The sequence below is a fragment of the Oculina patagonica genome, chromosome 9 (assembly GCF_052425735.1).
Source record: "Oculina patagonica isolate OP01 chromosome 9, crgOcupat, whole genome shotgun sequence".
In the NCBI taxonomy this organism is placed as follows: Eukaryota; Metazoa; Cnidaria; class Anthozoa; order Scleractinia; family Oculinidae; genus Oculina; species Oculina patagonica.
The window spans coordinates 8738989-8760907 of NC_135766.1; the positions used below are offsets into that span (position 1 = coordinate 8738989).

The 21919-nt window shown below is 39.8% G+C and overlaps 3 protein-coding genes across 4 annotated transcripts; all 3 read right to left on the reverse strand.

Annotated features, from left to right (window-relative positions):
* Positions 1 to 401: 401 nt before the first annotated feature.
* On the reverse strand, positions 402 to 4791 carry LOC144665759 (failed axon connections homolog). Its single transcript, XM_078527056.1, has 2 exons — positions 4215 to 4791; positions 402 to 1905 (listed from the first exon to the last, which is right to left on the reverse strand). Exons 1-2 carry the CDS (start codon positions 4640 to 4642, stop codon positions 1476 to 1478), a joined length of 858 nt encoding a protein of 285 aa, XP_078383182.1. The 5' UTR covers positions 4643 to 4791; the 3' UTR covers positions 402 to 1475.
* Positions 4792 to 7262: 2471 nt separating this feature from the next.
* Positions 7263 to 9784, reverse strand: LOC144665767 (failed axon connections homolog). Of its 2 annotated transcripts, XR_013573014.1 has the most exons (3): positions 9343 to 9784; positions 7905 to 8434; positions 7263 to 7476 (listed from the first exon to the last, which is right to left on the reverse strand). XR_013573014.1 is itself a non-coding variant. In XM_078527063.1 (2 exons), exons 1-2 carry the CDS (start codon positions 9762 to 9764, stop codon positions 8005 to 8007), a joined length of 852 nt encoding a protein of 283 aa, XP_078383189.1. In that variant the 5' UTR covers positions 9765 to 9784; the 3' UTR covers positions 7552 to 8004. The 2 variants fall into 2 exon arrangements, 1 of the variants encoding a protein (XP_078383189.1); XM_078527063.1 differs by lacking the exon at positions 7263 to 7476 and having other exon boundaries at positions 7552 to 8434.
* A 1169-nt stretch (positions 9785 to 10953) lies between these two features.
* LOC144665750 (failed axon connections homolog) lies at positions 10954 to 19827 on the reverse strand. The gene is made up of 2 exons (XM_078527048.1): positions 19400 to 19827; positions 10954 to 11416 (listed from the first exon to the last, which is right to left on the reverse strand). The coding sequence occupies exons 1-2, from the start codon at positions 19825 to 19827 to the stop codon at positions 10963 to 10965; spliced, it is 882 nt and encodes a 293-aa protein (XP_078383174.1). The 3' UTR covers positions 10954 to 10962.
* Between the last annotated feature and the right edge of the window lie 2092 nt (positions 19828 to 21919).

The following is a 21919-nucleotide window of genomic DNA, read 5'->3' on the forward strand; positions in this document are numbered from 1 at the left end:
ACACTACAGTATCATAGGACCTTTCGACTTTATTACGTAAAACTGGGCAAAGAAACTAACTAACAAACAAACAGTAAATATTATCCAATAAAATGAAGGGTACCTATATATCTCTTAATAACCCTTTATAGCAGAAGGCAGAAACGTTGGCTATATAAGAAGTGTGACCGAGGATTTGAACTCGGGACGACTGAGAACAAATCCAGCAGGTTGAGCCCGGGACCACCGGAAAACAATACCAGCGCCCGAAACCACTCGGCCACGCTGGCTTAGTAAATAGACAAGTCAGGGCAAATTTCGGAACAGCTAGGTACAAAATATACTTTTAATTAACAGGTAGGGGTTACTGTATTTCAAATCATTAAAGAAAGCTCGTAAATAAAGTAATGGAGAGAAAGACATCATAGGCAATTTATTTTTAATCTTCAATATTATCTTTGTACAAAATAAAAACATAAATATCTTTAAATCAGTTTATCATTATAGGCAGAGGAATAAATAAACTAAAATAAATAATTTGAATCTGTTGTATCGAAGCACGAGTAAAAAGACCTCAATCATGGTATCAAGATTTATATTTCTTTGAAATAAGTTTATCCCAATCTGGGTAATAGAGTTCCTTCATTCTGTGGGCGTGCTCATTAAGATTTTTAGCTTTGGATTTTATGAGTTCATCAAATGGACTTTCTGGACAATCCCAGGCAGATGCAGCGAAGAGCGGATATTTTTTTCCCACGGTAGTTAATAATTAACTGAAAATCCCTTAATCGACCTCCAGTAATCGTTTCGTGCAATAACAAATCGATTCTCGTTGGGTACTCCTGAAAAATCCCACCACCACACCCTGCTGATTCAGGCTGGTAAATGAGATATTTATTTATCATTTGGAGCTATTTCAAGGCGTAAATTAAATTTTTGTTTGATGGATTTTTCTATTGGTGGCTGAGAAGATTTCGGCATTTTAGTCATGACTTCTTTGGGTTAAAATTGGCATCTTATAAATCTGAAGCACGTATCTAACGAAACTTGTACCACACTCTACAGCGACTTTGGAGGGTAAGTGATGAATAAGCTTTGTGGATATATGAACATTACACAATTGACATCTTGTTTAAATATGAACTTGTCGGGACCCCCTCTACGGAGTCCCAAACGTTTATGGGCCGCCCCTCAGATACGCGGTCATGTGAGTTGACTTAGAACATGTCGAGCAACTAAGATGTTATTGTTCTGTTTACTAGCACGGTTGAGTTCAAGTTGGAGCTTTAGAGCTGTCTTACAACACTTCTGTTCTAAGCTGAAGGATTGGGCGTTTGACATCAGCGGCCATGTGAAAACCCGTTTCCGTTTCGGGCTGCTACGCAATTGCCGAATTCCTCCCAAATGGATCCGTATCTTTCAACTCATTAGATTATACACCATGTGGTCTATGGCAATTAGAATGCGAAGCCTGAGAAATGGGATGGTTATCGTCTCTAACCAGATTTATGTTTCTTGGAAATGATTTCATCCCAGTCTGGATAGTACAGTTCCTTCATTTTCTTGGCGTGCTCGTCAAGATTCTTTGCTTTAGACTTGGTGAATAAAGCAATCGGGCATTCCGGATTATACCAGGTGAACGCAGCGATAAAAGCAAACAATGCTACGTCAGCTAGACAAGGCTTCTCTCCAAACAGAAATTTCTTGTGACCCAACATTTCCGACGCCGCAAGTAAATCTTTCTCGCCTATTCCATACAGGTCTTGTTCGGAGTGTCGACCAATGCCGTGCGACCACAGATCCTTTCTGCAGCGCCTCTGCCCCAGGTAAAATACCAGATATTTGACTGGAAAGAAGAAATAGCCGAACCACTTTTCTCTGAGGATCGGTATATAGTCAGAAGACCAGCGGTAGTACACTATGGTCCTGTGGAAGGATAAAAGAAAAGAGTAAAAATTGTGTTCATTGCGCTCAAATTTTAAACTGGAGATTGATGGAGACAACATGTGTTGTCGGTAAAACTATCTTTTTTAACTTGGACCTGACTAGTGTTGGACCTTGAACCAACATTTACTGCATTTTTTTTCTTGGATGATTTTCACTGACATAAAAAGTTAAGTAAGTAATGACACGATCTCAAACTGTGAGTCCACTAATCTTGGCTTAACCTGCACATTTTGCAACGTTGTTCAGCATTGGCGAAATAAAACAACGGACAAAGAACAAAAACAATGCCCCTAGCCCTAATAACAATATAGGTGCAGGATAAGAAGAACGAATGAAAATAGGGTTTTTAAAGTGATGCAGGTCAACTGATAGTTTAAGCAGTTGGGGAAACACCCTGAAAAAAATCAAAGCTTTAACAGGATTCGAATCCGTGACCTCCGCGATACCGTTGCGATGCTCTACCAACTGAGTTATGAAGCCACACATTGGGAGCCAGGTCATTTTGTGCGTTCAATTCTTTTCTTTCATGGGTAAGATAGAACCCACAATGATTTCCGAAAACTGTTCGAACATTTCACAATAATTTCCGAAGTGTTTGAAAGCGTTCTCAATCGGATCTTTCCGATCGAGTTCCGAAAATTGCCGTTCTTGACCAGTTTCCAAAAATCGTGCGAGGGAAATCGTCGTCTCTGGACACTTAAACATTTCCGAAGTTTTTCCGAATCCTTTCTATAGAGATATCTTATTGCAACTGGTACTGCTCTGTAGTATTGACAGGCGGTCTCTGGGATGGTTCACGGGCAGAAAAAATAATGAATCACGGTTCACGGATATTAATATTTCATTTTCCCAAAACATGAAAATTAGGGAGTAACTTTCTTTTTAAATCCTGCTCTTACGCAAAGAAAAGTGGCAAAAGCAGAGAAAGGCTGCATACATATTGCGTATTAGCTATTCTTGCTAGTCGCTGATGCCTTACAAGACTTTGCGATAATAGTTGCACATTTGGTGTTTTCAGTCACGGATATCGAAAAATAATTATTCAAATTCACGTTTCACGGAAAAAAAAAATCAGCTGATCACGCATCACGAGAATATCCCTGCACGACCCTCTTGTTAGGAACCTTACCACAATCACACACGAAACCTTAAACAATATAATTAACAATTATCCTGCGAAATCGCGCGGAATATCGCCTGATACTTAGCCGACGAGGCCGAAGGCCGAATTGGCTAAAATCAGACGATATTCCGCAAGATTGAGCAGGATAATTGTTTTATTATTCAACAAATTGTCATCGAAACACACTTTGCACATAGAAAAACTGTAATCGGCAGCGCTTTACAAGATTTCGGACGAACCTTCGCAACCTACGAATATCGCAGGATATCTGTTATGTACGGATGACAGATATCGTTAACATTTTGACCAAATATGGGCAGCGCGCGCATCTGTTGAATAATAACTAGTGGTAACCACAGGTCAGAAAGTGCGGGCCTTGACGCACTTCGAAAAGGTACTGGTACGAGAGTGCGTAATTTTAGATGGCAGTGTCGATAAATAAATGATTAAATGGACAAAAGACAATTATCCCGAGTAACGCGTCACGCAAGGAATGCATGTTTTTATCGTTTTGGGAAGTGTAATCGAGCACGCGGTGTGAATTGAGATGTGATTTTTCTCAGTCGGTAAACTCGCTAAGTTGTGCTCGCCTTTTATTAACGTGGCGCGATTAATGATAAATCACGCTTAATTGCCGCTAACCGGCCGCGAACTAGTCAGAGTTGTTTTTTGCCGGATTGATCATGACAGTTTTGTGAAGTGTAGTCGAGCACGCGGTGTGAATTGAGATGTGATTTTCCTCGGTCGATAAACTCGCAATGTTGTCAGTGTTATAACGAATTTCTCGAGAATAACCGTTGTTGGAATCATTCGCTTTGCCGTGGTTTATGCGTGATACAATCAGAGCAAATTTTCGCAAAAGCAACACCCGTAAAACAAGTCTGCAAATTGCAAGAAGCCTAGATCTTATGTCACAATCGTTCTTGGAGAACAGATTTTCTCTTCCGGTGTTACGACAAACTGTCGTGATTGAGACATTTTTCGCATTTCGATCGTTCTTGGTGGAAGAACAAAATTTTCAACTTCCGTTTTCTGTTTGCCTTTTATTAACGTGGCGCGCAGGCGTAAAACGCAATCCGCTGGTCACTGTCAAGATTAAGGTTGCGGGCCTCTCTTGGGCCCGCAACAAGCGATTAATCACCTTACATAAGAACTCAACGCTTACCAGAAAGTGTTTTCCTCCAACATTGTACGGACACTGTGAGCAATGGCTTTTTCTGTGGCGCTCAAATGTGAATCGATATCCACTTGAAATTCTTTCTTCAAAAACTGAATACAGAAATTGGAATCGGCGATTTCTTGCCCGTTAAACTCGATCCACGGCATATTTCCCTTCTTTGAAAACTTGAAACCATAATCACTTTGGTACGGGATGTTTGTCATTCGAAGGAAAGTTTCCAACTTTAAACATGGCGGACTTACACTCACCACCGGAGATCCATCGAACGGAGGGAACTGATGTAAGATAACTGTACCAGGCTTGGCGGGCCTCTTGTGCTTTTTTCCCTTTGTAAAACTCTTCACGAGGAGATAGATGACAAGAAATATAATAGCAGGAACGCCAGCATACAGAAAAGACGCTGAAAACGTCATGGTTGTTACGTTTTGTGCAGGGGGGCACGTAGAAGTTACAAGTCGTTGTCACGGAACAGCAGTGAACTTCGCTTTCGTGACAAAAAATCAACCATGACCCTGATCACTGATTACTTGTATTTTGCATAATAAGGTCAAAAGTGTTTTGATTTGGGTGACAGCTGTAGCAGCTGTATTGTTTTCATTGCTTCAGGCTGTGTTTCTTTTGAATAGCTACTCACTGATCTGTCACTGACATATAAGAGGTTTAAACTTGGAAATCCGGAGGTCGCGTTGTCAAGTCCTGTTCTGAGCACTAGCTGGTGTTGTTTTCGGTAGCCCCGAGTTCAACTCCTCGGGTTCGCTTGTAAATAGCCAACTGGTCTGCCTCCTGCCAGTTTGGATTATTAACCTGGTGTCATGTTCATTTAATATGTGTTTCAGTGCAGTGTCTGTTTACATTGGCCCTGAAAAGCCCCATTCGGTGAGTAGTCATTTAAGATATTTTTTTAGTATTTTTAAGGGTTGTCAGTGACGCATGTATTCACCTAATACAGCGCATGAAACATAACTCAGAGACTCAAAGAGTAGTGCATAAGGTAATATTGCCAATCAGTTGACATTATAATAATAACTTCGCTAAGACGGATAAGTCAAATGAGTTCACTGTTCAGTTTGAAACGCTGTTTCAAACAGGAGAAGGATTTCCCTTATTGAAACGTCACACACGCGGCGATTTCATTGCAAATGGTTTTTGGCCAGAAGATTCCGAGTATTCTCCAGAGCCATCTTGTTTGGAACACATCTATCTTGTGACATATGGATTGCGAGACCTTTCAGGTTTCTGCACAGGCAGACAAGTGTTTGAGGCCGCGTGACGTAAGCGTCAGGGAATGCGCTAGTTTACCGGGGGGGGGGGGGGAAGACTCGCATATGAAAGTGACAGGGATGCTCGTCGTCTCGCTTAGGGGTGTAAATTTCGGGTTTTTGGTCTCGCTTAGGATGTTCGGGGCAAAACGCCAATATTTTAAGCCATAATGGTCTCGTTTAGGGTTACAGAAAAGCTTGAGCCACACCCAGATTGGTCTCTTTTAGGTTTTTTTTTTCAAAATTTCCGACGAGCATCCCCGTCCGTTTCATATAGGAGTTCCCCACCCCCCGGGCTAGTTGATCCCATACATTCACTGCAATTTGTAACGATTCACCTACGCTTGAGTCAACTGATCGTAAGAAATGCTCCATAAAATACTGAATTTCGCATCTTTTCATCCCAAACTTTGATCTACTGTAAGCTAGATAAATAAAGTTCACTTACCTTTCATCTTTTGTGTGATATTTGTGTTTTTATGGCGTTTTGAGGCCGTTAATTCCTCGACAGTCGTCACCGCCCCCAGCTAAAGTAAGAAAAAATGACAAGCTAACAGTAGATGAAAAGATGCGAAATTCAGTATTTTATGGAGCATTTTTTACGATCAGTTGACTCAAGCGGAGGTAAATCGGCTAGGCGACATAGGTTCTCAGAAACATGCGACATTGCGACACGGCTACCCCCCTTGGAAGGCTTCTTACAAATTACAGTGAATGAACATGTATGGGATCAAATAGCGAATACCCTGACGCTTACGTCACGCGGCCTCAAACACAGAGACTTGTCTGCCTGTGGTTTCTGTACCATACAGGAGGACTCCAAGGACATTGCTTTTGAAAATCCTAAGTTTGGTTTTGTTGGTGATCTTTGAAGACTTCCAGATGCTGTGAAGTGCTGCATGCAATCACCCTTAACGCCCCAGTGCTTTGCACGTGCAATAATCAATGCAGAAATATTATGGAGCCTGCATGTTCAAAAGTATTTCGCGCATTTTCGGCATCAGTCGTCACACTTTTCATAATGCGTACCGATTAGCGGAAACTGTCCCCTACAACCTTGAAGGCTAGAGATGTTCAGACAGATTTTTCGGGGGCAATTGCGGTGCTCTCCCCCCGTTTTCGACCAAACTAAAATCAACTTTCAAGAGATACAGTACATTCACCCAGCCTGCGAGTAAGTAAGAGATATCCTTCCATCATTTGGGGCTCAAGGCGTTAACTGTCTTAACTGCATTTTTGAAATCAATCAATCAATTAATCAATCAATCAATTAATCAATCGATCAATAGAACAATATTCTTTTAACAGAGGTGTTGACGTTTTCTCTTGGCCGCCGTTGAATCAAATCATTCCATCACATCTTTTTAAGGTTAAGATCGTTATCTAAGAAATCTGACGCACATACATATTATATCACACTCGATAGCGACTTAGGAGGGTATGAATATTACACCATTTTTATCTGCTATAACACAACGTTCTTGCAAGTCAACGTTAATTATTTCAAGCAATGACACGATCCTCACCGTGCCATTTTCTCTCCGCCTTGCACATAATTGTATTATTATTCGTTAATTATATATTCTATGATTTGACAAGGTGGCGGATTCTGTGCCTACCTGGTCTGAATACGTTTTAACTGCCAATTATATTCCAACCAAAACCGGTACTTATAACAATGAAAATGTTTGTTATTTTCCAAATCAAGTTCTAGCTACAATTACTTTGGAACAATATAAAGCCAAATTTTCATCTTATACAGTGTAGTTTGATATGAGAGCAAGATTAAAAAAAAAATGTTTAAAACACCAGTTTTACATCTTTTTATACAGATTTGTATTTTTGACATGAACGATGTTAAAACACAGGAAGGACAAGGAGGAACGAAATAAACTCTCAGATAATAATTGTACTCAAACAAAGGATACATTTCTTTTGTGAAAGAATCAGAAGCGGCAAAATTATCCCTCGACTGCTCTCCCCCTCCCCTCCCCCCTCCCCACCCAACTTGCCTCGTCCTTCGAACGTGCATAAAGACTACATATGAGTCGGCTTCGGGTTAAGTTACAATGCAATACTATATATGTAAAGTAAGGGAACACGAACCTCTGGTTTGACATCAAACTATGGAATGTAAACAATCACTTATTAGTAATAGGTTAATTATTGATAAACCTCTACACATTCGTGAAATATATCATAAGTCCTCCATTTGGAGTCTCAACAGGTATGTCCAAGTTAACTCGTAGTTTGAGTGTTGTGGTTTCACAACTCCAGGTGCCAGCTGCTCCTAAGCTACACGTATAACTTAACCATCCTGGAAAACAACGTCAATAAAAACGTTTAACATTTTTAGAAACTGAGCCCAAGTCCGCGCATGGACGCCTGTATCCTTAGAAACCTAGGGGCAGTCTACTGGGGCGAGAGAAAGTTTAGGGAAGTGAAATTGCGCGACGATTTTGTATTTACAAAAAAAAGAAACTTGTAGACAGCCCTACAGAAGACCGTTCTTGTCTTCAACCAGATTTATGTTTCTTCGAAATGATTTCATCCCAGTCTGGATAGTACAGTTGCTTCATTCTCTTTGCGTGCTCGTCAAGATTCTTCGCTTTAGACTTCGTGAGTAAAGCATGTGGACTTTCTGGACAATCCCAGGTGAACGCAGCGATGAAAGCAAACAGTGCTGCGTCAGCCAGACAAGGCTTCTCTCCAAACAGGAATTTCTTCCGGCCCAAAATTTCCGACACCGCAAGCAAATCTTTCTCACCTATTCCGTACACATCTTGTTCGGAGTGTCGACCAATGCCGTGCGACCACATATCCTTTCTGCAGCGCCTCTTTAACCAGGAAAATACCAGATATTTGACTGGAAAGAAGATATGGCCAAACCACCTTTCTCTAAGAACTTGTGCATAGTCAGAACACAAGCAGTAGTACACCATGACCCTGTGGACGGACAAAACTAGTAAACACCTGATTGAAGAAACGTTGAACAACGATAAGCATAAACCATAAATCCAAATGTTTACTGGGAAATCGGAAAAAAAGTAATCGTCGTCCGTGACAGAATGAACATTATAATAAGACAGGTTGCAAAATCGTGCTCTTAAAGCACTCAAAGGACGAAGATATCTTGATTATAAATAAATGGAATATTACTAAGCTTACTAGTTCTGTCTACCCAGAATACCATTGGGTCTTATCATTCATGGTTTATACTAAAGGGTCAAGTTTCTTCCATTTGGTGTAAATTGTGTCTGCTCCGCTGCCTTAGATTCTAAGTTTTGCCTTTTTCCATAAATTGTCTAAAACAAGAGTACAGGATCTGAGATACAATTCTTCTTAATTTTATAGCAGGAACCAGAAATACAACAGCTGAATACTTGGAATATCCAACTTACTTCCAGAAAATTAGTAAAAATGATTTAAAAAATTGCGGGGAAAAAAAGCGTCAAGCTTGGTTAAGAATAAAACGATAAACAACTATAGAAACTATGTCAGTTTTATGTAAACAACTGTTTACAATAAACCTACACAAATGCATCATTGTATCATACCGTACGCGTGCCTTCATCGTCCGCATGCAGTACAACCCGAAACAACAAAACGAACGAGCGAAACGAGACAAAATCACCGAAACAAGTTAAACCATTACCATTCTTAAGGGCTAACCGTGAACAGGCTAACCGGAGCGTTATGCAGGTCAACTGCAGTGTTATTCACTGTAGTCATGCTCTACTTGTCCTTCCTTTGTGTTCTGTGACAGTCAGCTACGAGGGCTACCGCAACCATGCACGGCACTTAAAACAACATGACAAGCGATAAAACACATAATATGAGATCTTTACACTTACCAATAAGTGTTTTCCTCCAACATTGTACGAATGCTGTGAGCAATGGCTTTTTCTGTTGCGCTCAAATGAGAATCAATATCCACTTGGAATTCTTTCTTCAAAAACTCAATGCAGAAATTTGAATCAGCGATTTCTTGCCGGTTAAACTCGATCCACGGCATCTTACCCTTTTTGGAAAACTTCAAGCCATACTCATTTTCGTACGGTATCTTTGTCATTCGAAGGAAAGTTTCCAACTTTAAACATGGCGGACTACCACTAACAACCACGCCGTACGGAGCGAACTGATGTAAGACAACTGTACCAGGCTTGGCGGGCTTCTTGTTCTTTTTTCCCTTTGTAAATTTCTTCACGAGGAAATAGATAACAAGAAATACAACAGCAGCAATGCCAGCGTACAGAAAAGACGCTGAAAACTTCATGTTGCTACGTTTTGTGCAGGGGTGCACATAGAGGCTACAAGTCGTTGTCACGGAACAACAGAGTAATCCGCTTTCGTGACAACTACTCAACCATGACCCCAAGTGACGACAATGACTTGTATTATATATTTGCATAAGGTCAACAACAACAAGTTTATTGAGTATTACTATTTCTATACTTGGTGTTAACGATTGAAATACAATAAACAACAATGAGAGTTAAGAATAGTGAAAAGGGAAAAAAATATAATTGAATTGTATAATTAAATATTATTATGTTTCTTCATCTTTCAAATGCCTGAAAAATGAGAGTAGTAGTTAGAAAATAATTGGTATGGCCATGGACCTATCAAATCATGGATAATACGTCAAGTGCATGAAAGCAATATTGGTAAAACAAGCCTTATTCGAGTACTTATAAGGTCCAATACAGTAGATTCTCTGACTTCACAAACAAGATACTTTAAAGTCAGTCGCAAACTGTATCCTTACAAATTTTAAGTGTTGGTTTAAAGGCTTATTAGCTGTACCACGCCGAAAACAAATACAAATAAAACATACAAATACGAAAAATCACTTAAAAAACGCCCTATAGAAGTGGCAAATAAATGTGAAGGTATTCCTCATCTAATACAGCGGCACGAGACCATAAGAAAGGGCTATAATCTATCGACAATCTATAGATAATCTATCAAAAAAATAATAATAATAAAACAAATAATGTAGGCATAATTTACGCAGGGCCCCTATTTATACCAGCCAAATGCTGATTGGGCCACCCTGCCTAAACGAGTTTGCTTGACTTGACTTGAAGCGAAAAAGGATGCGAAGACTGACCAACGCAGAATGACAAAAAAGCTAGACATGCCTATAAGTGGTTCCTAACAACCCTTGACAACACGCGGACCTCTACATCCTCTACAACATCAGTTGACTAATTCGTTTCCATATCTCTCAGTCGTCGGAAAGTACATTTTCTTCGGCTTACTAAAATTCTTTATTCTTTATAAAGGCGCAATTGCTTATAATATTGATAAAACTGATAAAACGCTACTGCAATCGAACATTACATAAAGTTTCTTACTAGCCTACACTCTAATGTGTTGGTCACAAGTGCATATCACAGGTAACTAGAGATTTGCAATTGGCTGCAGTATCTTTAGAGACCGAGGGCAGATTTCATTGGGACGACAGAAAGCTAATTTAAAAAAACAAAAATTACGTGACCAGATTTATGTTTCTTTGAAATAATTTCATCCCAGTCTGGATAGTACAGTTCCTTCATTCTCTTGGCGTGCTCGTCAAGATTCTTCGCTTTAGACTTGGTGAGTAAAGCATGCGGACTTTCTGGACAATCCCAGGTAAACCCAGCGATGAAGGCAAACAGTGCTGCGTCAGCTAGACAAGGCTTCTCTCCAAACAGAAATTTCTTCCGGCCCAAAAATTCCGACACCGCAAGCAAATCTTTCTCACCAATTCCATACAGGTCTTGTTCGGAGTGTCGACCAATGCCGTGCGACCAAAGATATTTTCTGTATCGCCTTTGGTACATTTTAAATACCAGATATTTGACAGGCAAGAACAGCTTGGAAAATAACTTTTCTCTAAAAATCGGTGCATAGTCGGAACACCAGCGGCAGTAAATCATGGTCCTGTAGATAGACAGAAAAACAGAAAAAGGATACATTAAATCTGGCCATTGCGACTTATTTTTTTTTTTTGTCTGCTTTTGTTGGAAAGCTGTCTTTTTCACGTGACTTGGACTTTGAACAAATAGATGAAACAACAGTTTCAGAAAGTATTCAAACAATTAAGGTCGTGGGTTGTAGAATATCTAGCCTCTAGTGGATGGCGAGGCTGTATGTCTGGCCTGTTAAGGATGTCCTGCTTGTACAGGAATTTCATTCTAGCCAGTAGGGGATATCTGTCACAAGCAATGCAAATTAGGGATGTATCGCCTGTCGAGGAATTGTCTAGCTAACGGGAAATGTTTAGACAGTAGGGATGTGGTTGATGTTAAGCTAAATAGGTTTGCAGGGCGAGATAGACATACCACAGGCTTAGGGCACCTTAGGACACCTTATTATGCATTTTTTAAAGCGTCTACACGACGTACAATGACTGACATCGACAACTTTACGAGACTTTATAACTGGATAATATGAACGCATGCGCGTGATTATATCCCTGTTTTATTTTAACCAATTTAAAACAACACTTAGGGACGGACAATTATTTTCTTGGAGGTGGGGATGAAAAATTTTCCTCCGCAAACTTTTTTTTTAGTTTATGCACCTCTGCAAACAATTTTTTTTCGAAATTCTTACTATTTTTTGTTATACATATCGTTTTTGCAAACAATTTATTTCGTCTTTCCAGGCCCTGCAAACATTTTTTTTCAATATCATCCTCCCCCTATAAAAATAACCGGCACGCATACATGCATGCACAGGCGATGACGCTTTACAATGATCCCAGAAATTGCATTTTTCTTATTCATTTTAATTTTTATTTGCCTTGACTACAAAACGAACCTCCAATACATTACAAACTTACAGTATGATACGATAAATAAATTAAAGCATTATGAACTTCGTCATTTAGCAACAGAAAGGCCCAGGATTGATTTCCACACCTAGTCGATACTGAAGATTGTGTGACACTACCGTATTGAAATGGTCTGAAATGTAATGAAGTCAACACCGCTTACTAGAAATAGGGTAGAAGTTCTTTCTTAATTTCTTAATTCTTAATTCTGGCTTCTCGTACAAATAGGAATACGGATACCGTCACTGTGTGGTTTTTAATGGCTTGAGATAAATACCCGAATAAATATTATCAAAAGCAGTAAAATGAAGATGGCGAGTCGCGAAGGGAAAAGAAAAGAAAATTAACTTAAACTTAAATATTATCGACAACAATGCACGTCAAAGCAAACAAAGATTTCAGATAGCTCACCTTTGCAATCTAATCAAGATACTGCTGCCATCGGTCTCCCTTTTGGAAAGGTTTCAAAAGTTATGACACTAACCGGCCTTCACTCGTCAAATTCAACATCAGTCAAGTTTAATAGTCTGCCATCACGTATGCCGACTTCGAATACACGTATAACGGTAGAAAAGTTCTTTAAGCGAGCTCACAATTATCCAGTACATCGATCATTCTCCCTTGAACCCAAAACTCTGTTTAACTGTACGTTAGAAATCAAACGCGTTTTGCCGATGGATGCTCTTAAAGTTGATTCAGTACTCATGACAATCAAAGATGGCGTACCAAAACTGAGTAAATAACAAAGTGCCTAGTTCCCAGTGCTACTCGGTTGGAGTAATCGTAACATTGCCCGTCCACGGGCCACAGCATATAGGCGTTGCGTCACCGCCTAAAAATGGTCTGTCCCTCAGCGTTATACGTCATATAGATTGTAGGAAGTCTATGAGCTAATTTTCATTCAAATTTGAATCTTCCATTCAGAGTACGGTAGCTACATTAATTGCTGACTTGCAACTGACGTCACGGCGGCCATGCTGGGGGACAAGAACAAAGCGTTTCCCTCCGCTGGGACTTAAGATTTATTTTTATTGTTTTGACCCCCGCATGGCCGCTTTGTCACGTGCTTGCAGGCCAGCAATATTCAGCATAAACAATCATGTCTTTTTTAAAAACGCATTGAGCTCACCATAAAAGCGTGGAATATAATTACCTTAATCGTGTTTTGGTTGAGACACCTTCGGAAATCTGAAAGTTTGGACTTTTCCGACAATTTTGGTGCAGAGAATAAAGCAAGCGTAGATACAGAACTTCGTGACTTGCCACTGCAGATTGGTAAACTACGAATACTGTAGTGTGTCATAACAAAATCTCGATAAGCGAGATAAACTAATAATAAAGCCAGGCTTCGATCCAGGATTCGAGCCAGGATCCGAGCCAGTATCCGAGCCAGGATTTGAGCCAGGATCTGAGCTAGAATCAGAGCTAGGATCCACCCTTTTTTCAGATAGAAATCTTAACCCTATTATAAAAGCTAACCGCAAGCAACCCAAGCTAAAGTAGGCTAACCGTAGTGCAATTTAGGCTAACCAGAGTGCTAGTTAGGCTAACCGAACGCTATTTAGGCTAACCAGAGTGAACCGAACGCTATTTAGGCTAACCGGAGTTCCATTCAGGCTAACCGGAGCGCTTAATAGTTAATCCCATTCTTAATTATCCTTGCTCAGATCCTAGCTCGGATCCTAGCTCGAATCCTGGCTCGAATCCTGGCTCGGATCCTGGCTCGAATCCTGGCTCGAATCCTGGCTCGGATCCTGGCTCGAAGTTTAGGTATCCTCTCGATAAGCGAATTAATGTTGCCATAGCATTGTTGTTCTACTTTTTTCAAGCAGGTTTTTCTTCTCATTTCCAACGCGGTGAAGCTTTTACCATGTTTCGGATGAGTTAGTAGCGTAAAATACGAAGCTACAAGTTGTAGGATTTCCGAGTCAATCCACCGGGACTTGAATTGGGGTAATCTAATTAGTTTTTTGTCTCGCATCGCATGCAGTCAGTCTAAAAAATTGTTTTACGTCGCGTAGAATTTATTTTGATTTTACCACTGACAGAAAAATTGCAATGTTTTACCTTTTCAAGAGTTGTCTCTTACAAATAAAAAAACAACTTACCATTAAAGTCGCATTTGTGAACTGACAAGTGGCTTGCGTGCTGGTTCCGTAATCTCTGTATTAAAATGTTTACTTTTGAGTAAAAGTTCAAAAAGCTCGAAAGGTTCAATTTAAACCTTCGAGGGCCAGACGGTATTAAACCCAGAATGTCCATCTCCTGGTAACAAATGTGACCCTCCACGGGAAAACAGTGAAAAAGGTGAACGCACGGGCACGCCAAAATGGCACGCTAAACAATAGGCAGTGTGCAAAATGACACGCCGGCTTCCGAGCAGCGTGTCAGAAGGCACGCCTAATTAAAAATTTTCTTTTGTTAGTATCGCACGATAAAAACAAAGGCGCGTGTCTTTTCGAACAATGTTCCGTGTCGAGCACTGTACTGTGCGAAATGGCACGCCAGCGTGTCAAATAGCACGCAATTCAAGTGTGCAAAATGACACGCTAGCCGTGTCAAAGGGAAACGTTTAACTTACCGTTCTCTCGTCTTGTAAAACTATCACACGTACAAGCTTTGCAAGGTCGGTGCTCAATAAGCGTAGTTGTAGCGGCAGCCGTATAAGCCGACTTTCGAAACAAACAAACATTGAATCGCAGATTTTCGACGAACCGAGCCTATTAATTGAGTATCAATTTCAAAGTAAACGACAGAAAATCGGAGATAAAACCAGCGAAAGCTTACGTTAGAAACTAAAGCCAAATTTATTGTCACAAACGTTGTCGCTACGTTTCACCCGCCGACTGACCCGCCATGTTGACAAAATAGTCCTTGGTCCCAGTGTTTCGAGGCCGCGCATGGGCTGGTCAGGAAACGGGAAAATGACTACTCTTCCAGTTTAACAGTAGAGCTGCATGGTTTTCCATCACCAAGAGTACATCCGCATGTTTTGCTCACAAAGGCTTCCTCTGAAAACTCGAAGCCGTCAATGTCGGAGTCAGTCTCGTGGTCGAATTCATACTCATCGCTGCTGTAATCAGAACAGAACTCGTCTTCATCGCCTTGTTCCTCAGCCGGTCTTGGGTTGAAATATTCTTCTTCAACGGATTCTAAGTGGTTTTCGCGCGAAAGAAAGTACGAAAATTCTTGAGATTGCGTGTATTCCATGATTTCTTCTTAGACGCGGTTTCTGAAAGACTGAACAACAGGTGTTGTTTCTGTAACTATAGCAACGAAACTCCAACTATCCACGCCATGGGTCCGGCACCGAGTTCCTCCCGTTAACCGCGAGTGGTCTGGGCGTGGGTTTACAAATCGCTTGCGAAGTTTACTCGCAATCAACGGATTTCGATGAACTGAATTCTTGCGAGCAATCTATATTTTTAAAGCACGATTAAATATCGTGGTTTAAATCGAAGTTATTTCTATTTTATTTTCGCCTTATGCACAAGCTTCGTACGGTCTGGAATTAGCTAACTGTTATGCACGTTCATCGAGTAAGAACGTAAGTTATGCGAGCTTGTATGTCTTGGTATGATAACAAAAAATTGAAAAGCATTTTCTTTCTGTCTAGCATGTTTTTCTTTAGATAGCTTCGACCCGTTCGTGCCATAAGAAGTTAAACGGGTGTAAAAGTTACAAACGAAGGCTGGTTTGGGAAGCATGTCTTATCGCACGCGTGCGTGCCATATCGCACGCGTGTCATTTCCCACGCGTGTCATATCGCTCGTTAAGCGTGCCAAATAGCACACTTCTCTTAGATAAAAGCTTTAGCGTGCGAAACAATATCAACCGTGCCATACTTTGTTTTACTTAATAAATATGCGCATATCCGTGCGATGTGTGACACGCTTAGCGTGCCGTGCCATGACACGCGTGCCCGTGCGTTCACCTTTTTCACTGTTTTCCCGTGGAGGGTCACAAATACTTTCTGTTTTTGTGGGCTAAACTTGGAAATTGTTCTAGCTACACCTAATTGAAGAAACGTTGACTCGTGAAAAGCATAACCCATGAACGATAAGACCGACTGAGATTCTTGGTAGCAACATTGGTAAGCTTAGACAGGCTTTGTAATATTCCAATGATTTATAATCAAGATATTTTCTTTCTTTGAGAGCTTTAAGATCATGATTTATGCAAACATTCTTATACTGTCACAGAGGACAATTATTTTTTTTCGATTTTCAAGTAAACATTTGGGTCACATCGTTTATGGTTTATGCTTTTCGTGGGTCAACGTTTCTTCAATCAGGTATATAAACAAATTTGCGGAGAAACAACCAATATGTTTGTTTTATCGAAGTATAGTTAATAATTGTTTTTTTTTACGCTGCTACGTTGTACTACCCATGCAGCATAATGCATTTACAGATCTCAACGACTGTCAAAAATAACATTTGTGCTTTAATGTTCACATAGAAAACTATAGAAAAATATGCAGATCAAAAGAAGTTTTGGTGCGCCATTAAGCCTTATGTTAACTCTCGCAAGAATGTAAACAATAGTGGAGTCACACTAAAGGAGGGCGACAAAATCATCAGGAATCCGCAAGAGGTGGCCGAAACATTTAATGAATTCTTCACCAGCTCTACCCAAAGTACAATAGAACTAAATCAAACTGATCGTCCAGCCGATTTATCGCACACATCACATAATTTAACAAACAGGCCCAATGTATCGATAAGCAACACGAATCCAACAGAAGTTTATGAGGTAATGAGGAATCTTAAACCAAACAAGGCTACATGATGCGACGGGATCCCTCCACGAGCAGTCAAAGAATCAATGGAGGTCTTGTGCTATCCTCTTAGTACACTGATAAATCATGTTATAACTTCCACTAAAATACCACAACAGTGGAAACTTGGCGAGGTGACTTCAGTTCTAAAAAAGGATTGCTGCCTAATGAAAACCAACTATCGACCCGTGACGATTCTGCCTGCTTTTTCGAAAGTTTTCGAAAGACTTGTGCATCACCGAATAAGCCCACATTTTGAAGGAATTTATCATAAATATGTGTTTGCTTATAGGAAATATCATGGTTGTGACACAGCACTTCTAACTTTAACCGAATAATGGAAGAAAGAAATTGACAACAATAAAACGATCGGACTGGTCTCTATGGATTTGTCGAAGGCTTTTGACACCTTACCTCACGAACTAATTGTTTAGAAACTGAAAGAATACGGAGCTGACGAAGCAACAACTGCCCTGATAAGAGATTACTTATCGAATTGATTCCAAAGAGTGAGACTAGGGGACACACTTTCCAACTGGCAAACAATATCTAAGGGTGTCCCTCAAGGATCTATTCTCGGTCCCTTGCTATTCAACATCTTTATGAATGACCTTTCATACGTTATTAAGGAGAGTACGCTGTCTACTTACGCTGACGATACACAAATCTTTTACGCTGACAATGTCCTTCCTAGAGTTGAAGAAACCATTAACGCTGACCTTGCTAGTGCTGATAAATGGTTTGCGCAAAACGGAATGAAAAGGAACAGTTCAAAATACCAGGCGATGGTGTTAGGAAAAAACAAAGAAGCCGAGCTGGCGTTCAAATGTGACGAGTCACAAGTTCCTATATCCAAAACAATGGAACTTCTTGGTGTAACAATTGATGAAAAATTGAATTTTGAAAACCACATCGCTAAAATATGTAGAAAAGTCAGTCAACAAATTGCGGTACTAAAAAGGATGCAGAAACTGTTGCCCTTTGAGACTAGGAGGGACCTTTACAAGGCTTTCATACTGCCGCACTTTAACTACTGTTCGGAAACGTGGCACTTTTGTAGTAAAATGTCAGCTGAAAAGTTGGAAATGGTAAACAAACGAGCGCTCCGTTTTGTTTTTAGGGAAAGGTCCACGCCTTATGAAGAATTATTAAAGCGTATTGGTCTCCCAAGTCTCCGCGAACAACGGTTAGCGAAAATATTGTCCACAGTTTTTAAGATATTAGCTAGCGATGCCGGTCCTGCAAGCTTGCGTGAATTTATAACAACAAGACGCTCCACTTATAACCTCAGAGGCAACACAATTGTGGACCTTCGAATTCCGAAAGTAAATTCAACAAAATATGGCCTTAAATCGTGGCTATATACTGCATCGAAACTGTGGAACTCTATACCAGACGACACAAGAAAAATAAAAACTTACACGATTTTTAAAACGAACCTAAGAACATTAAATCTTACGGGACTTTGTCCCGAGTAGTTTGTCAATTTTTATTATTGCTATTTTACTGTTTTTAATAATATTTTAAATTTTTCTTTTTAATTTGTAAATTTTCTATTTTTATATTTTTAATCTTAGTTTGACAATATTGCAATTTGTAGTGATTCTTAATTATAGCTTAATCTATTTGTATACACTTCCAAGAAGTTTTATTTCTCTATTTTGTTTTTTTTATTTCGTGGCGTATCTGAAAACTAGCTTTTTAGCTAAGCGTGCAGACCACGTTAAATATAGATTGATTGATTGATTGATTGATAGATATGGACATAAGTCTTTGGATTTGTTCTCCTGTTACAGGATTAAAGTATTTTTATCCTCGCTGATCTGTTCTACATTCATCTTATGTCGCGTGTTATCTATCATCCGTTACATCGGGGTGCATTTTATGTTTGGGCTTCCGGTTTGTATTCGTTATAACGATGATTTTGTTATATTTATTTTTATATATTTATTGTTATCGTTGTATCAAAGCTCTGTTCCATACATTTTACTGTAACTTTGCCCGTGCTGAAGTTTGTTAAATCGAGGTTTCACCGTTTACGGTGTCACGCTATTGAAGCGGATATTCGCAACTTGATAGAACCTGACAGGGTCTTTATACTTCGAGAAATTCTCGTGGTGGAAATAAGAAAAACAGTTTTATTTTTTTGGGGTCTGAGTTATCCAGACATCTAGAAGGTCTCAATTTTCAAGATAGACTTTTTCAAAGTCGTTTGCCTTTGTGTTTTTCGAGAAACCCCACGATCACGTGCGAAACCAAAACAGTATAACAAGAGGTTAAACACCTAACATAAAAACTCAACGCTTACCAGAAAGTGTTTTCCTCCAACATTGTACGGAAGCTGTGAGCAATGGCTTTTTCTGTAGCGCTCAAATGAGAATCAATATCCACTTGAAATTCTTTCTTCAGAAATTGAAAGCAGAAATTAGAATCAGCTACTTCTTGCCCGTTGAACTCGATCCACGGTATTTTTCCCTTCTTGGAAAACTTGAAACCATACTCATTTTCGTACGGGATCTTTGCCATACGAAGGAAATTTTCCAACTTTAAACATGGCGGACTTACACTCACCACCGGGCATCCATCGAACACAGGGAACTGATGTAAGATAACTGTGCCAGGCTTGGTGGGCCTCTTGTTCTTTTTTCCCTTTGTAAATCTCTTCACGAGGAGATAGATAACAAGACATACAACAGCAGCAATGCCAGCATACAGAAAAGACGCTGACATCTTCATATTCATCTTCATCTTCATCTTCACGTTTCGTGCAGGTATGCAGCTGGAGGCTCTAAGTCGCTGTCACGGGACTTGTCAGCTCCTGCGAAATCACGCGGAATATCATCTGATACTTAGCAGACGAGGTCGTAGGCCGAGTTGGCTAAAATTAGACGACAATCTACGGATTGAGCAGGATAATTGTTTTATTATTCAACAAATTGTCAACGAGACGTATTTTGCAGCTTGAGAAACAGTGGTTCAGTTATTCAAAGCTTTGCAAGACTTCGGACAAATCTTGGCAACCTATGTATATCGCAGGATATCTGTTATGTTACCATTGTTATGTTATCTGTTATGTCATGTTATCTGTTACCGATCCGCTCCACAAAATATCCGTTCTGCGAGATAACCTGAGCTGGCTGCCAAATTAAGGAATGGGATTGAGCGCTTGCTGGGACGGGTTTTTTAATGGAGAAAACTTGCTGGGATTTTATAAAATATCGATTGTACCTGGTGAAAAATCAACCAAAATCTTTCCGAAGAAACAGAAGAAAACGAGGCACGGCAAAACGAGAATTTAATAATTGGCTAACTTGATATAAAAAGTAATTGCTAACTTTATTTCTTTTGTTTTTGACGTTTATTCTGCTGTCACTGAAGAGACAAAACAGATCTGTTTCCTTTTCTGTATGTAATACGAGCATGTAAACGATTTAGAGTCAGTTGAACAGCGCGCGTGGCCCAAAGCGAATGTCTGGAGGTATTTATGACCCGGCTATCTACAGTGTTTTATAGAATAACTACGCAGAGGATAATCAGCTTGACCGATATAATTCTTAATGAGTATCGAGTGGTCCATTTTCTCTGTCGATCAATTAAGCAGCTTTGAGCAGTTTGAGCGGCGTTTGGTGTCTTTTCAGCTCCATTCAAGGTCATTCACATTACGGTATATTTTAAAGCAGCTGCCTCAAATTGTAAGTACAGTGTAAAAGATATTTTCCGTAGCTCTGACCTGTATTGAAACTCAAATCCTCACGACGTTTTCTATAGCTGGAGGAGTCATGAACACACTTTATAGTTTTGGTTTCCTCCGTCCGAACGGAACAAAAATCGTAAATTGAAAAGGGCAATTTATTCATAGATCTGAAATAGATATTAGCAGACAGATTTATATGGATCGCCGACAAGGAGGAAAATAAAACTTAAAATTTAATAAAAATCGGTAAAAGCCCGCGTTTTCATAGCGACTGTAACGTACGGTGCAGTTTGAATTTAGACGCGCGCGTGCTGCACGTCTAGTGTTCGAGTGCGATGGTCTAATATTTCTGTTACTTACTTGCAAAGTAAAATCGTGTATCAGAGTCAGAAGGGACTGAGAGACGTTCACACTAAGGAGTCGAGTAAATCGTCCCACGAAAAAAAAATCTTCCGATTTCCTTGAAACACGATTCAAAATCTGGCTGAATTAAGGTCGCGCAGGACCCTTGCTCATTAATAAATTCATTAGCCAAATTTCTTGACGGGGTGCTATCTTGTAAAGTTTTAATTCGCTACATTTTGAACATCGATTCCTCTAAAATTTATCAAGTATATTAAGGGATGATGGAATTACTTCATGATTGTCCTTTTTACTGAGAGACGACCGTTTACTGTAATGCTACAGGCTCTTAAAAGTTTAACTGCAGATAATGCGATTTTGTGTCCAAGTTTTCGGCTACAACAGTGCACCGAACTAAATGATTATATAATCTAGTGATGAATCATAACCTCGTTTGTGTTATGACAAGAACGAAATTTTCGATTTCAAAAACTACTAGAAGTTATCTGCTTCTTAGAGGGTAAAGATGTGAAATGTAAACTTTGAAACGTGCTATCTTCATTTTGAGAACGAAATTTCAAAATTCGCTCTTGTCATAACACAATAGAGTGCACCAAGGTCATGTTCCTCGCGAATCAACTCCTGAAATTCTATATCGGTGAAGAAAACTTGGACACAAAATTGCAGGATTTTCTGCTTCCTGAGAACTGAGAACAATACCGTCTAATTACTTGTACAAAGAACTTTAAGAAAAATATTGTCATGAATATTTCGTTTGTTGTCCGCTTCAGT

Coding starts and splice junctions, on each gene's coding strand:
- LOC144665759 (XM_078527056.1), bottom strand. CDS start 4,642: ATGACGTTTTCAGCGTCTTTTCTGTATGCTGGCGTTCCTGCTATTATA. Junction 1,906..4,214: donor TTGGAGGAAAACACTTTCTG/GTAAGCGTTGAG, acceptor ATCCTTCCACAG/GACCATAGTGTACTACCGCT.
- LOC144665750 (XM_078527048.1), bottom strand. CDS start 19,827: ATGAAGATGTCAGCGTCTTTTCTGTATGCTGGCATTGCTGCTGTTGTA. Junction 11,417..19,399: donor TTGGAGGAAAACACTTTCTG/GTAAGCGTTGAG, acceptor GTCTATCTACAG/GACCATGATTTACTGCCGCT.
- LOC144665767 (XM_078527063.1), bottom strand. CDS start 9,764: ATGAAGTTTTCAGCGTCTTTTCTGTACGCTGGCATTGCTGCTGTTGTA. Junction 8,435..9,342: donor TTGGAGGAAAACACTTATTG/GTAAGTGTAAAG, acceptor GTCCGTCCACAG/GGTCATGGTGTACTACTGCT.